At 30.4% G+C, this 16,808-nt stretch overlaps 3 protein-coding genes across 3 annotated transcripts; 2 read left to right on the top strand and 1 right to left on the bottom strand.

Moving 5' to 3' along the window:
• Positions 1 to 1,579: 1,579 nt before the first annotated feature.
• On the bottom strand, positions 1,580 to 3,286 carry LOC111013122 (ethylene-responsive transcription factor WIN1-like). The gene is made up of 2 exons (XM_022287500.2): positions 3,076 to 3,286; positions 1,580 to 2,391 (listed from the first exon to the last, which is right to left on the bottom strand). Exons 1-2 carry the CDS (start codon positions 3,153 to 3,155, stop codon positions 1,806 to 1,808), a joined length of 666 nt encoding a protein of 221 aa, XP_022143192.1. The 5' UTR covers positions 3,156 to 3,286; the 3' UTR covers positions 1,580 to 1,805.
• A 6,280-nt stretch (positions 3,287 to 9,566) lies between these two features.
• LOC111013136 (uncharacterized) lies at positions 9,567 to 10,336 on the top strand. The gene is made up of 2 exons (XM_022287527.2): positions 9,567 to 9,805; positions 9,917 to 10,336. The coding sequence occupies exons 1-2, from the start codon at positions 9,679 to 9,681 to the stop codon at positions 10,174 to 10,176; spliced, it is 387 nt and encodes a 128-aa protein (XP_022143219.2). The 5' UTR covers positions 9,567 to 9,678; the 3' UTR covers positions 10,177 to 10,336.
• A 2,885-nt stretch (positions 10,337 to 13,221) lies between these two features.
• LOC111012992 (uncharacterized) lies at positions 13,222 to 16,325 on the top strand. Its single transcript, XM_022287310.2, has 5 exons — positions 13,222 to 13,521; positions 14,832 to 15,046; positions 15,244 to 15,334; positions 15,614 to 15,680; positions 15,777 to 16,325. Exons 1-5 carry the CDS (start codon positions 13,463 to 13,465, stop codon positions 15,828 to 15,830), a joined length of 486 nt encoding a protein of 161 aa, XP_022143002.1. The 5' UTR covers positions 13,222 to 13,462; the 3' UTR covers positions 15,831 to 16,325.
• Positions 16,326 to 16,808: the final 483 nt, after the last annotated feature.

Genomic DNA, 16,808 nt, shown 5'->3' with positions numbered 1-16,808 from the left:
TAGATCAAAATAAAATTTAGTACTAAAAAAATCAAAATTAAATTGAAACCAAACAATTAAATAACTTTTCAAAAAGGATATAGAAAATGAAAGTACTAGCCAACACGAGATTAGCTTAACTGGTCCACATACTACTTTAACTTTCTTAGAGGGTCGGAGATTTGAAATCTCGCTTTTTGGACTACAAAAATAAAATTACTATTTGTCATGATTGTGGGTAGGTTTCATATATTTTGTGAGGGCACAACCAAACAAAATTTTGAACCATAGGTCACAAATAATTACAAGTCTTCTGATGTAGGAATAATTTTTAAAAAATGCCCACACGAGCTTCTTAACTTATCTTTGACTATGAAGTCATGAGATCGAAACACCTCACTCCAATTGTTGTACTGAAAAATAAATAATAATAAATTTTTTAAATTATTTTTTTGTATAATACCACTGAACTATGTTCACTTTGTTTGGTAGAAAAATTTTATATATTCAAATCCTATGCCAACTAAAAATGGTATGCTAATTAACAACAAATTTGAAAGCTTTTGAAACTAAATGGTGCAATGGCGTTAATTATTCTCTAATTTATTTGATAATGATTTGATAATCCAAATCTTGAATGCTTAGTTGTTAATTTCATTAGATGGATTCAAGATTACTTGAGGAAAATTTAAACTCAGATAAGTCTAAATAGTTCATTAAGTTTGAATCGAGCCATTGATATAAGTTTTAGTTGAGATATGCAAACTAGAACCCATAAAAAAATAATTTAAGTTAAGTTGGATATCTATAAATTTAATTATACAAAAGGGGTACAAGTTCAAGATTGAAATCTTGTGATCGATGTATGTTTTTTTTAGTGGAAAGAAGAAAATTTTAAGATAAAGGAGACTAATTAGTTTCATCCGCAATCAGTTATATGCAATAGGACATTAAATATTAATACGAGTATAACTCAATAATGTTAAGATATATATACTCGATCTTTCTCTTATTATGTGTGGAATGTCTTTATTTCATCGATTTCTTAAACTCGTTTGGTCTCTCTCCCTCTAGCTTTTTATTCCCTCATTTGGTCTGTCGCATTCTTTGTCACACACTCTCTCTTGATCTTGTTCCATCGTTTAGTCTCACTGATTTCTTCATCTGTGTCCTCATTTAGTCTCTCTCTCATTCTCAATTGGTCTCTCTATATTTTATTTCTTAATTTAGTTCAAGATTAATAGTAGATAAAAAAAAATGAAAAATTTGGATCGAGTAAGTAAAGTGTGCATTTTTCTTCTTCTCTGTCTCTCTCCAATCTCTCAAAAGCTTAATACGGCACGATAACAAAATCTCCCTAATGCTCACACAATAAAGAAGTATTGTCCATACTATAATCCAATAATCATACACAGAATTTTATAAACCATCCATTCTAATTAAAATAGGAATTAACTCCGCTATTCACTAATAAAATAAAAAATGAAAATATTTCTCAAAATAAATAAAAACAAAATCTTCACCCAAAGAAACCTTATAATGATTTCATATTAATTAAAAACCGTGAAAAAATACCTCTCGAAGTTTACAATATAAAAAGAAAATAAAATTACAAGAAGAAGTTATATACTTAAACTAATCCTAATTAAAGTGATCTCACTTAGCAAATGACACAAATTTAAGTCATTTCCTAGTAAACTTGAGACTTTATTTCAATGTACAGTTGCATACATAAATAATAATAATTATCATAGTAATTAATATCATATATTATGTATATAAATTCACACACAACGCCAATCATAATATATATAATTAATTTTAAGTTAAAGAGCGAAATTAAAACTTTCTTCCCCTTGATCTTGAACTTGAACTTGAAGATTATGATCAGATGGGCTGCAGCAGTTTCTGCTCAGCAATTCCTCAATCATTTGCAGCGCAATTCTTTCTTCCTCATCAATCTGCAGATTCCTCCGATGCGGTCCACCCGTCGTCACTGGAGGACGAGCAGGAACATCAGAAAAGTTATTATTATTACTATTATTTCGCAAACGACCGTCGTCTCGTGCGGCAGTCTGTTTTCCGAGGTGAGCGGTCATGATCCAGGTGGGTTGGCCGGCGCGTTTCTGCCACACGCCGATGTGGGAATTTTCAGTGTCGAGCCTCAGACACGTCATCGATGGAGACGGCGCTTTGCCGCATTTTCGAAGCTTGGCGTGGAGAATCTCCGACAGACCTTTCGGAGAATACGGTGAAATCCGGTCGGGTTTTTCTTGATCGGCTGCCGCTGCCGTTTGGCTCATCGGAAAGTTGGTTTTGGCGTTCCGGCCGCTCATTATCACGGCGGCTTGATCGTATGCTCGCGCCGCCTCCTCCGCCGTCTCAAAAGTTCCCAACCAAACTCTTCTTTTTCTGCTCAAGAGAACATAAATAAAATTAAAAAAATATATATTAACCCCGATAACCATTAACTTGAGATTTTTTCTTCGTTTCTTAGAGGTCATATATTCAATTTTCAATCCCACGATTGATTGAACATACCTATATTATTTTCTTCTAATTGAATTTTGATGATCACTCTTGTTTTTTCATCAATTTTCTTGGTACTATTTGCCTTTTTCACCACCGTTGGATCTTACTCTTTTAAGAAAGAAAAGGTCTCTTTTCTCGATCCCTCTAAAAATAAGTACCCCATTATTATTCCTTTTTAAGTGTAAATACGTGCATTTCCTTTTTGGCTTCAGAAAAAATTTAGTGATGGGAAAAAAGTCTGCTACCTAATAAGAAAGTATTGTTCTTTTTAAGTTCACAAATGAGGCAAAATTCTACACCATAATCAAAGCTTAAATTTTTAGATATTGAGCATTCACATGAAATCGTAATTTAATATTCTATCCAGAGTGAAACAATACAAAAAAGCGTTATATCGTAACCTATTAATAATCAAGCTTTTGATTCAGAGATGAGATCGACGTAAATTACCAAAAGAAACAAATCCTAGCCTGTCAACTTAAGATTTAAAAAGAGATTTAGAGGTAGAATTAAATGGAGAACGTAACCCATAAACTTGAAAGAGTATGGAGAGAGAGAAGTTACAGAAGAGGGTGGCGAATTTCAGAGACCCAAGATCCCCAGTGGCGCTGCCTAACACCTCTGAACTTCTTTGATGGCACCATGATGGATCGTATGAATATGTTTAATTTTGGTTTCAGAGTTGAAGAGAGAGAAAGAAGGGAGGAGAGAGATTGAGTGTGTCAGACTCAGAATGTGAGGGGCAAAGTACCATGGCGGATCAAAGAGGGAAAACGAGGAATTAATATAGACAACCCGTGGGGAAAAGGTGAAATTTTTAACTTAAAAATGGATATGGTTGAGGAATCCAATTAATTAATCAATCAACCCAATTTCATATTTCTATCAATACTTTCTTTTTTCTGTTAAAATGGTCTGTTTAAGTCCACCATTGGAATATCTAAATTGATTCTCGTACCAGGATGAACTCCAATTACATCATACGAATTACGAAAAACAGATTCATTTTGCAAGTTTGTTATTATGAGTAGTTCCTACAAATGATCGGACTAATGACTATACAATACTTGAATTCTCGAGGTAGATGTCATAGTTGGTTCTCATCCTTTCGGAGACTATGAGAGTAATAGGAAAATCTATCGTTGAACAATGTCATGTGGAATACTTATGCTGAGTTGATCCCTATAACTAACGTATGATTCAAACACCAGATAAGTGATATTACAAGACCTTAGATTTTTGCGTCTACGCCATCTTCAAAGAGTTGTTTATTCTATTCCTAATTAATCAGTTTCTAGTAGGTTTTCAAGGTTGTGCAAGCTATATGATCCTTGTGATTATTTTCTTTTTAAAATAGGGTTATAAACTTTTTTTTTGGTGTCTAATAGGTTTCTACTATTAAATTTGTAAGTTTAGCGTTGTGACCCAACTTTCTATATATTAAAATAGATTCAAACTTATGATAATAGATCTAACACAAATCTAATAGACGGAAAATTGAAAGTTCAGTAGTTTTTTTTAAAGTTTTTTTAGTTCCACACGTGGAGTATGAAAATTCAAAATTATAACATTTTGGTCGAAAATGTATATTATTCGACTAGTTAAGCTATGATCATATGGACAAAATAAAATTGAGAGAGGTGAATATATATTTCAATAAAACTAAAGTTTATTTATTATTTTTTTTTTGTGACATTGTATTTTTGTAAATTTGAACGTTGGTGGTCTCTCAAGTACAAAATTGTTGTAGATTGAGGATAGTGTCGGTGAATTAATCAAAAAGTTGGATGAATATTGCTATCATTTTCTCTTCATCATCATTGTAAAACTAAATCCCTCCTCTTATTGTAATATAGTTGTGTACCATATATATATACTTACCCAAATAAATTATTTTGTCCAAGTTCTTGACTTTTTCCTCTCTCTCCCTCCATAGGTTAGCTTGGTCATAATTTGAACCAAAAAAATTGAGAGGTGACACCTTATATTATGCAACCTATGAACTAATTATTAATTAATTAAGTTTCTCTAGCTATATAGGGTTTTAATTTGTTAAATTAGTACATTCTCAATCTACAACTTCACTTTTTTAATCTACTCTTCTCCCCAATTGGGTTATTTTTATATATTTGAGGCTAAGAATAATTTGTAAAGTTTCGTTCATTTTTGTCTAAATTTAGGACATGACGAGTACTTTCTCTCTCATAATAGGTTTAAGGATAGATATTTTGTCACATGTGTAAATAAAATATTTGGTTATAATTGTTTTCATTTTCCATTTTGTGTTTTTTTTTAATACAACATGTGTGTGAAGGTGGAGATTCTAACTCACGACATTTTCGTCGGAGATAGGTGTGTTTGAACTATGCTTAGATTGACCATTTTCCATTTAGTTTGTTATTTTAGGGTTGCTGTTAGCTCATAGAAAACAAAACCCTTAGTTATAATTTGGGTTTTAACAACATTTCAAACTCGAATAATAATCATTTGCAGATAAAAAATAAATAATTCTCAACTATGAGATTTAATTGTAACACGTTGTTTCTCATCTCTAAGTTTAATTGCTTTATGGTGGCGTCACGGTATCCATCAACTTAGAAAAGTGTCATTAATTTGAACATAGCATAATTTAAAAGTTGACAATTCAATCTTCTATTATGAACTCAAAAATAAATAAATAAATCTTGAAAAAAAGTGTCTTTTCTCTTTTCTTTCTTGAAAAGGTACTCATCGTATTTATTACTACCATATGGTTCTAAGTTATCTTTTCTATAGGTTTCTATTCTCTCCCATTGACAATGATTTATTTTAAACCCATGACCTTCACTTCATAGGGTAGTTTTTCAATTTTCCAATTTGTTACCTAGGTCGATTTAGAATGAATCTAAAGCCTCGTATGTTTAATTTCCTACCTTTGTTACATATATCCAAATGGTCCATAAAAAAATATTAAATGAATTTAAGATTTATTTTGATTACCCCAAGATGGTTACCTACCTTAAGAATTAGTAAATTTCTATGTGCTTTCTAACACTAAATATTGTACAGTCACACAATTGTCCCGCGAGATTAGTCGAGGTGCGTGCAAGCTGACCCAAACACTCACGAAAATAAAAAAACTTATCTTGATTAATAATAATAAAAAAATTGTATAGTTCATGTTATAAATGTGATGTAACGTATATATTTTACAATAAGATGTAATATTAAAAAAAAGAATATGAAAAAGAACGAAACTAGAAGTAACATTTTTTTTAGTATAACATGTGGGGTGGGGGATTAAACTTCCGACCTCTTGGTTGAAGATATATGTACCAATTACTGTTGAGCTATGCTTGCTTTGGTAGGAGTAACATCTTTTAATGAACAAAAAGTAACTTTGTTCAGTATATATAAACAACAAAAATAAGTCAAAGCGAGCATAGCTCAATAGTAATTGACATATATCTCCAATTAAGAGATTGTAAGTTCAAATCTCAACCCCATATATTGTACTAAAAAATAACAAGAAAAATAATTAAGAAAACTCATTTTCTATTATTTAACGCGAAATGAAAAAAAGAACAATAATAAAAATAAAAATAAAAAACTCCTCTCCTAAACATTAAGTAGCATTATGATCAACACTCATGGGCAATGGTGAATAAATACGTGTTGATTTTTTTTATTATTTATTAATCTTTCAAGCAAAACAAGCATAGTTTAGTGGTGATCGAAATATATCTCTAATCTAAAGATTTTGTGTTGGATCCCTACCCCACATGTCTTTTACTCTTTTATATATGTAATACCTTCATTTTTTTAATCTTTTACTGTATTTTTTAATTCAAATTTAATGATTGAAATGTACCCTCTTTAAAAATACAAAGACGAAAATGGTTGTTTTAAATTGATGTTTTGAGAGTGCATACACCAAAACGAATCAAATAAAAAATATTTAAACAAAAAGGAAAAAGAAAAGCAAGAGACTAATGCTCCAATATTATATCGAGGATGATCTAAGTTTATTACTCAATTTTTTTCTTTAAAAAAAATTACTCAGTTTTTTAAGATATCATTTCAAATATATTAATGTATCTATTGTAATGAGAAAGTCTGTATTAATAAAATCTCAAATAATTTTAAGTACATGCCTATGGCATATTCATTATTTATTGTAACTAATGCTAATTAAATTACTTCTTCGAGGTGTGTTCAGGAAGAGAACACCTCTGCTTTTCCTTCTAATCATTAATACACTTCTCGGCAAAATAAACAAAAAAAAAAAAAATGAACAGTAATAATGATAGAGAAAATTCACATGTAATATAATTCTTTAAAATTATATTTCACCTTCAATAACCATTCAAAAGATGTTGTCAAAAAATAAATAAATAATAGTTCATCTTCTTTTATATAAAAGTCAACTCATCTATGTTTCTATCTATAAAATTATCACACTTTTTAATAAATCACTATTCCAAATATTTATATTTTTAAATATGGTATATTATCCAAACAAAACAATGATAATTTTGTTATTTTTGTAACATACAAAGTTGAAAAAAATATGAGTGAGAACAAATTATCTCACAAATAATATTTTTTTTGAAGGAAAAAAAACCTAGGTTTTAGCCTTTGTTTTAGTTGTTCATAGAGTATTTTTGAAGACTTCATTTTGGTCCATTTATAAAGTCTATGCTTTAGAGTATGCCTCTCCTATTCAATAACTTTACCAAAAATCTCACTTATTCTAAGAAAGAGAAGTTTTTTTAATGCATCAAATAAAGAGAGATGAAGGGGTTTAATTAATTTGATAGAGTTACAGTACATAAACAACAATAATTGGAGAGACTTGGTGATGAAGTCATTATTATAGCTTTTTATTGCATTTACTTGGTTAATTTATAATACAAATAATGATTGGAACGTTACTGAATGATTCCTACGGAGCTAGATAATTCAAGTGACAAAGGCTATTATTTATAAAAAGAAAAAATTAAAAACTCATAAAAAAAGTGAGAATCTGTTTTTTTTAAATTAAATATCTGTTATTTTTAGTACAACACGTGGAGGTGCGAATTGCGAATTGGAACTCTCAACTTCATGGTTTGATATATGTGTCTTAATCCGTCTAGCTGTGCTCTGGTTGACTCCTAATTTATCTTAAAAGAGTTGCAAAATGATGAAGTTTATTGGGGTATAATTTGTATAATTGTTTATATGGGTTAACGATCTAATTTTATGAAGTAAAAAAATGGATAGAAAATGATATAATATCATAGAACATATGCAAATGAATAAATGATTTATTTGGTAAAAATACTTCCCTCTTTGTCACGTCATAGTCTAATTTTATCACTCTTAATTAAACAATAATTTAGTGGCAAAATAATGGAATCCTATGAAATCATGTGGTCACTAGTATATGCAATTAATACCTTCCATTTGTAAGTTTGCCTCTTAGTTTACTATAATTTCATTAGTTTTGATCTCTAATAGAAATTTAATTAACATTACAAAAAATAGTAGGTATTAAAAACATCAAATTATGTATTCTTATTGAATAATGATGCTTTTAACAATTATAATTTTATGTGTCTTTTGATTTAGCAGTGTAAAGACGTCTATTACCATTTCAAAAGTCATAATTTTTTATCTCACCGTTGAACTAAAGAAAAAAAATTTACAAGTGTAATATATCTATGATAAAAATTGTACTACGTATTTATCAATATTTAAGTTAATCGTTAATTATATGTAAAATAGTAATTATTAAAAAAAATATTTAAGTTTTGACATGATAGCTAATGATAATGATTTAAAAGAATATGCAAAATTTTATATAGGGAATCTTATGGAAAAAATAAACTATGAACAAAATAATCCACTATGATCAAGATATGGTGGTTAAGGATGGGACTACCAGAGATAATATGTGCAAACAACCGTTAAAATGAACGTCTATTTTTTTTCTTTTTAAAATTGCCACATAAAAACTTTTGAGGTAATTACAAAAATAACAAAATAGAAATAGAAATAGAAAAGTTTGCATGTAACATTTTATCTTCATTTTAAAAGTATTGACATTTCTCAAAACAACCTGTGAACCAATTTTTTGTTTATGTTGAAATAAAATAAAAATGAAAATGAAAATAAGAAACTTATCTTTTGTTGTTTCCAAAAATCTTATATAGATTATGGGAATGTTTCTAAAAACAACGAGAAACATAAATAGTTGTAAAAAATACTTTGATTTTTTTAATAAAATTAGAAACAATAATATTTTCAAACAAGCCTTTATATAATTTTTGCTAAATTTTTAAGTCAGGCCAAAAGTTCCAAATTGTATATATCAATAACAAGATGTCAACTTTATAATTTCTAATTCAATGTCGAAGGTGGTCCAATTTTTAGATTGAATGATTTGATTTTATCCCTTCATTCATCAAATACAATTTCTATTTAGCATATATGAACTCTCGTAAATATATTTTAAAATTATTACTATATTATAAATGAGGAAGGCTATGCGAACCCTATAATCGACTAAATAAAACTATTATATAATTGCTCAAACTATATTCAAGTTAATCTTTTATTTATTTTAGTTATTATTATTATTATTATTTTGAAAAGATAATTTTTTTTTATTTTTTTAACTTTGCATCAAAATTTGTTTTGACTCTCTGCCATTTTGAATTCAATTAAAAAGAAATGGCTAACTCTTCCAAGATTGAAAGTTTCTAAATTGTCAAGTCTTCGAAGATTGAAAGTTTGAATCGGGTCTAATATCTATCCCTTATTTTGTTAAAAGTTAAATAAACTACCATTCAATTAAAAATGTGTTTGAGAGTGACAAAATCATGTCAAAATCACTCTTTTGGTAATTTAAAAAATTTATTTTAGGACAACATAAAATTACTTAACAGTATCATTTTAGATTTTTTTTTTCGAAATCACTTATCTCACCGTCACTCCCAACCCACCCTAAATAGTTTATTAAATTCATATATATCTACCATACAGTAAATTCAATCTATCTATCTATAGAAAATTACAGCCCAACAAACTCTCTCCTCCTTCCCAAATATCTCATTTCCCTTCCTTTACTTTCTACTCATTTCTTTTCTTTTCATAATTTCCATGGTCTCTTCTCCAAACAAAAAGCTAAAATAAATTTACAATATGTCTTCTTCCATTTTGAGCTCCCAAGGAATGGCCATGGCTTTGGCAACAGCCATGGCAGCTCTCTCTGGCACTCTCATCGTCCTCTCCCTCTGCCTCCATAAATCCCACTCCTCCATTTCGTCTGGTAAGCAATTTAATTTCTAAAAAACCCTACCAATAAAAGTTTCAATTTTGTTTAATAATTACTTACAGAAATCATTCATTTTTTGAGTTTTTTATTTTATTTTTTCTGAAGTGGGGAAGAAGAGAGAGACGACGGAGAAGAAGAAGAGGAGAAAGAGGGTTCACTTTGCAGAGGATGTGCCCACAAGTACTGAAGATTTGCGGAGAAAAAAAGGGTCGGTTTTTTTGTGTTCTTCGCCGCCGGCGACCGGAGCTCCGCCGCCGTGTTTGAAGCTGGAGAAGAGCCATGGCGGAATGCCGGCCAACAGGGTGGCGCTGTACAATGGAATCTTAAGGGATCGTTTGGTTCACAGAATGGCATATTCTCTTTAAATTTAGTTCAAAGTTCCAACACAACTTTTTCCTCTTATTTTCTTTGTCAAAAAAAAAAAAAGCCTATTATGTATATTCTCAACTTGAGTTGTTCTCCACTTGTGTACATTATCTCTTTGGGATTAGAAATTTTAATTATATATATTTTCTTTCCTTCCAAGTTCAATATTTTTTGTGATTTTTATACTTCAAATAGAATTAAAAAAAAAAAGAAAGAAAGAAATTTTCTTTTTAAAATTAGGTAAAATAGCTTTTTGGGGAAGAAATTCCAATCTCCAAAATTTTGATGGCTTATCTATATTTAGGTTATGTATTTATACATGAGCAATAAATCGACAAAATATTCAAAATACGAAAAAATCAACAAAATTTTACTAATATAAATATAATATTAATATCAATCATTTTAAATTTATTTAAAAATAGTGTAGCGATTATTTGTTAATTTAAATATTTTTTTCGAATTATTTTTTATTTTTATAACCTTTTCAAAAATATCAATCAACATCGATGTTTTATCAATATTTCTATCGACATTTTCATGAGATTGAGACCTCGACTTTTACATCAATATTTAAAACCTTGATTTAGGTTGAGTTGGTAAAATAATTGAAAAGTATAAAGTTGTTTTGTCATTTTGTTTATGTTATTTTTTAAATGAAATGTTATAATTACCTAAATATATATCTTAATTGAACTTTCATTCTATGTGACACAATCCTTTCTATATATTATTTAGATATTGTAATGTTTGTTCTTTGTTCTACAAATTCTCCCAAAGAACATCAAGATGGGGGTTTGTTGTGTGTGAACTGAGAAGATGGTATGAAGATTATCCCCAAGATTATTCCCATTAGTGCAACTAATTATATTCTTCATAAATGGATTTGGCACTATCACAAAAAGGGGCATTTAAATTATGAAAAATGCTCACAAACTTTATACAATGGTTGAAGGCCTACAAAATTTGCTTTTTCTAACACTAATGATGGAGATTGTTTATGGAATTAATATATATATATATATATTACGTTATTTTGAGCTTATAATAATATTTTACATCTTCAAAATAAGAGAATTGACTCTACTTTCCCGTCTTCTTAAAAAAAAAAAAAACATTTTAATTGTGTGGGTCCAGCTAAATCTACTTAGTGCCAGAATTTGGCACATAGATTACTTTTGGTAGTCAAGATTTGTGTTAATTATTTGTTCGGCAATTTAGAATATATAAATAATGTTTTATTTTTATTTTTTTGAAAATTTGATATAAATAATGTTATTAATACGAAGTAAAATCATATAATGTAACTGGGAGCGATTGATAATATGATTGATTGGATTATGTTTACAAGTTGACAATCTTTTATTTCTTTTTTTATTAGCTAAAGAAGTTGATGTTGATTTTATTGGCATATAGGGGAAGTGTCCATTTAGCTTTAAATTGTTTACTTTAAAAAAGCAAAAAGTTCTTTGACTCGAGACGTTCATATCCCAATTGAAAATTCATACCCATTCAAAATTTATAAGATGATATCATACTTGTCACAAATAAATAAATAACGTTGATTTTGATATCTGGACTCATTTTTTAATTATAATTATTTTAGAACTTTACAATAAACTTTTGTAACGATGATTAGAATATACCAAATTCAAAACCATCCACGCATAGAAATAGAAAAAAAAAAAATTAAAAGTAACCGTCTTGGAAAAGACTGAAAAAAAGACATTTGTTCATATAAAAAAAGACGTAAATTCCATTTAAAGAAAGCCATCATACAAATATTCCATAACAAGTAACAACAAAGATCCAGTATTAACACTTAAAAAATTCTGTCTTTTGTTTTAAAATTGGATAAAATCAACTTGAAATATGGAAGTCCCATCCCTTGTTGCTTACTCTATATTGAAATTGATGTTTAATAATTATATTTTAAATAATAAAATTATAGAACTTGGGAGGTTGAGTTTAATATATAATTATAAGTTTTATATTTATATTTATACAACCAAGTAAAAATACATATTATTTTTTTCTCGCGTGTAAGTTTTTTTTAATAGGTATATGATGTTTTTCTTCACAATCGAAATATATGATATGTTTTCCTCCTGAATTAAAAGATGTCTAGTTCATCAGACAAACGTAAAACGATTGAATTGTAGGTTTATTGGGTAGGTGTAGCGTGATTATGTACTTCTTACCCAACATGATAAGCTAGAATTATTGTAAGCTTTACAATTGCTTACTACAACTGGCAAAACATAAATTATTATTCATCTTGATTAAGATGAATATATTGATTTGAAATTGCATTCTTACATTGTATAATTTACTCGAGAGAGGAGGTCCACCAAACCCGAAACTTTTTAGATTCAACATTAATTGTAGGAAAAGCCATAGGAAAGAACACCGTTCCCATCATAACTTTGCGAGTACAATTAGCCTTGTGTGTGACCTTTCAAATGCCAACTATCCAGTTATAGGTCTACATCCATTAGAAATCGACTATATGTACATTCGTCACATGTCATATCGTTCCACAATTTCAAATGAACTTTGTTGTATTTCTCCAACCTCACAACTGTCCAATAACCTTAGCTATTTAAATGACCTTTCCGTACACCCAAAAGTCCATTCTTCCTCGAGGGCATGAATCAAAACAGTTCACCAATTATTTAAGTCAAATATCATTTGGACTTATTTTTTTCTTTCAGTACCTTACTTTACAGTATATTCTACATCACTGTCAATTAAGTCGATACGATAACGTTCTTATCATTTTCAACGTCAAAAAAATGTAACGATACATTTATCTCAATTTATAAAACTCCATCCAATTATTGGTTTGCTCTCTTTGGAGTTGTATGATAGGATCATTAATTGCAATACTAATTACAATATGGATTACAATGGATCAAACTGAAAGATGCAAACGGAAAGATAATGGGTCAAATTAGTATTACCCCAAAGTATGTGGGGTAATGTTGCAATTTTAACAAATAAGTAATTAATATAAAAAAAATAAAAATAAAAAGAAGAAGAAGAAGAAGAAGAAGAAGAAGAAAAAGATGAACACGGTTTCGGTTATTAACTTCTATTAACGGTACGAAATTACTGATCATCAACTGGATTTGGTAAAGTTTGAACGGAAGTCACGATCATAATCATATCCTAGCCAATCGTACTTCTTGTTCTATCCGGAATTAGTGATTCCGATTTCGATTTCGATCTCGATTTCGGCATGTTTCTGCGTTTTGATGAATGTAATCTGATTTTTCGCCGAATATGGTGACGGTGGAGCGCTGGTTTTCCGTTTGGATCGATCGATTTCTCTCTTGTTTGGGGTAAGCCCTCTCACTCTGGTTTTGGATTCTCAAGTTCTAAGGAGATCGAGCTCGAAAATTTGGAACCAATTTAGGCGAGCTAATTGAAGCATGCACATTAGATACTTACACACTGCTCTGGATTATCTGCAATTGATCAAACTTGTTGATATGGGGGAATTTATCTGCCCTGTTGCTTGGAAAATAGATACAATTGTACGGATACATGATATATAGGCCTTATGACTGCCATTATTCTTTGGTTGGCTATATTTTGGATGACTGTTTCAGCTGATTACATGAAGAATGATATTTCCTTCATGGAGGGATGTGTTTGTTGTGACGATACTTTCAGCTTTCCTTATGAAGTGGGTAGGAACTTGAATTAATTTTTTGGAGACTTCTTATGTAAGTAGATTTCATTTTATACACCTAGGGTTTCTTACTCTGCAATTAGGGAATCTTGGAAGTAGAAGAAACACCAGTTGGTTATTCTTAGGAAGGGTTTAGCTTTGGAAATGGAGAGGGAGGAGGTAGCTTCATAGTTCTTCCATGGATTGAACCTCAACACATTGTGCTAGCCACATTTTTAATTACGTTGTTAGTGTACTTCCTAATAAATCCTTTTCCGAGGAGACATTGTTAGAATAATGTTAGAAGTGGACATATTTGAGTGAAAAAATGGGATATTAAAGGAAACATAATCCAAGATAACCCAAGCAAAAGTGCAAAATGGATTTTTCTTCGTCTCGGCCATTTTCTGATATATTGAAGCTGATTGACTCTATATACATCTCTAAGTAATTGGTACAACCTCAAAGCTCTTAGATTGAGTGGATTAGTTATTAAGCTCGTCATTAGAGTCTATTCTTGCTTTCAAAAGAAAGCTTTTTAGTACTCAGTTTTATCAGATTTTGGAATGCAAGTTTTTGCATGGCCAAAGGAGCATCTCTAAGTAATTGGCAAGCATGTTGTATACACATACCTTGATTTATCAACTGGTTTATAATTCATCTTTCTTCATTCCACTATAAACTAATTCATCTCTCTATTCATTTTTCCTTAGTCATTGACTAGGTTCATTTTCCTCAGTTATATATTAGATAATGACCTACATAGTTGGTCTATTTCAAACTGCATTGAGGACCCAAAGCTTTGCTCTGGTATTGAATGCTTAGGCAATGATAAATGGCAGTATCCTGATGTTCATATTCATTCATGTGCATTTATCATTAACTTAAACTATTACATTGTTGTCTCTGTTCCAGAGTTTGTGTAAGACACAATTTTTTACATGTTTTTTTACAGAGGAAGTGTTTGTTTTTTGGTAGGGGCACTAAGCCTGCACCAGCCATCTCTGGGAATAATCAGAATGCAAAGATGCCTAGCATGTCAGATGACTTTTGGAGTACAAGCACATGTGATCTTGATGAGATGTATACGGCTCAGTCTCAACAAATCTCATCTATCAGCTCAACGAACCACAACCCTGATCATGGAGGTGGCACTGGCCATTTGAGCAATCATTCTGACTTTGTAAATCATGGTACAAACTCAGATCTTATGTTGTTCACTGTTTGTTGCAAAGAAAAATAGATGTTTTTTTTCTGGATGCTTGCTTGTGTATTCTTCATATAGTTTTAGCACCAGCACTTCTGTCGCTGTTTTAGTCTGGTTTTACGCAAGTCTATTTGTATCAATGAAAAATTAAACTTGGTTACGCAATTCTATTCTGGATTGCAGGTTTTGTCCTTTGGACTCAGACCAGGCTTGGATGGCTCGGAAATTGTGAGTCTGCTAAGAAAACTAAAAAGAACCATCTTCCAGGATTAAGGTGAGTTACTGTTTGTATCTACTTTTGACAAATTTACATACACATTCTATGTCATTAACCTTGCTGTTATATAAGATAGCTACGTGGTTATAATGCGAATGAAATTCTTTTCTTGTCGATCTTTCTTGCAATTAATTGAATATTTTCTTCTATCATTCTTTAGTTGGAAATTTTGTGTCATTAAAATCAGGTGGAGGTCAAATTTCCTGTGATTGTTTCCGAACTTTGACTCATATCAAATTTTTGTTCCTACTATAATTGCTTCATTTCTGTTTGCAGTTGGTATATGACTAAAGAACTCTTGCTGGAAAGCAAAAAACCTTTCCATCGGCGCATACCGTTATCTGTAAGTATGCCCTTTGTCTGTAATATGATGTTTTCTTTAGTTGACTACTCATTCAAATCCTCTGCTCTGAATATCTTATCATGATATAATTGACAGGACATGGTAGATTTTCTGGTAGAAGAATGGGAAGAAGAAGGGCTGTATTATTGAGCCAGTATATCAAAAACCGTCACCTTGTGAATACCCCATGACCATGACGTTTCATGTTCCGTAGTTTAATACATATGCTACTGCCTTAACTTGCAATTGGTTCAGTCTAAGTTAACTTACAAAATGACACCACCTGGTTTACTAACCTTCTCTTTTGGTACATTGGAGAGCTCTAGGGGAGGGGCCAAGTGTAAAATAACCCAAAATCCAAGATCATCTTCTGAATGATCGGCGAGCTAGACGGTGAGCTACCTCTGGGCAATCAGCTAATATATACTTAGCATACATACATATAAAGCTTTCTTCGTCGTTTTTTTCTCATCCATGACAATAGTTAAAATGTGCAGAAAGATCAACCTTGCAGTGTGCTTGGATGAAGCACAATGTTGATCATCTGACTTGTTGTGATTGATGTAAAAAAACAGATATTGATCTCTAAAACAAACTTTCTTGTAGTTTTGAATTTTGATAATACTGAGTTTGATTTTGTGGTGATATTACTGTCAACTGTGTTGGATGGTAGAGAACAAATAATAGACAAAGTCAGGAATCAATTGTCTTCTTGTCTGGTGGTTGTGCCATTAAAAGACTAGAAATTTTGATGGATTTATGGTTGAAGATGCCAAGATCAAGATGCTTTTAAAACCCTTTTTTCAGGAAAGAATGCTTACTGTTCAAGGATCTGGAGCCCACCCTGAATTTTCTCTCATTTTCCCCCTTTGAAAATCAAATTTTCTCTCATTTTGATAATAGAGAATGTAGCATAAATATTCTGACTCAGAATGTGTACTCTCCGAGTCACAATTAGAGAAAAAGAAGTGTTCTTTGTTTTGAATTTCAATGGCTGATATAATCTCTATTTGGACGGATAAATCATTGGAAAGGGAAATATAAAGAACTTTTTAGGCAATTCAATTCAACTCATCTCGAGTTGGCCAAATTGGCAGCGATATGTTGTGAACAATTACTTGGGTGTTA

The sequence above is a fragment of the Momordica charantia genome (genome assembly GCF_013281855.1).
Source record: "Momordica charantia cultivar OHB3-1 chromosome 8 unlocalized genomic scaffold, Mcharantia_2.0 BLBB01000008.1, whole genome shotgun sequence".
In the NCBI taxonomy this organism is placed as follows: Eukaryota; Viridiplantae; Streptophyta; class Magnoliopsida; order Cucurbitales; family Cucurbitaceae; genus Momordica; species Momordica charantia.
This window is presented reverse-complemented; position numbering and strand designations above follow the sequence as displayed.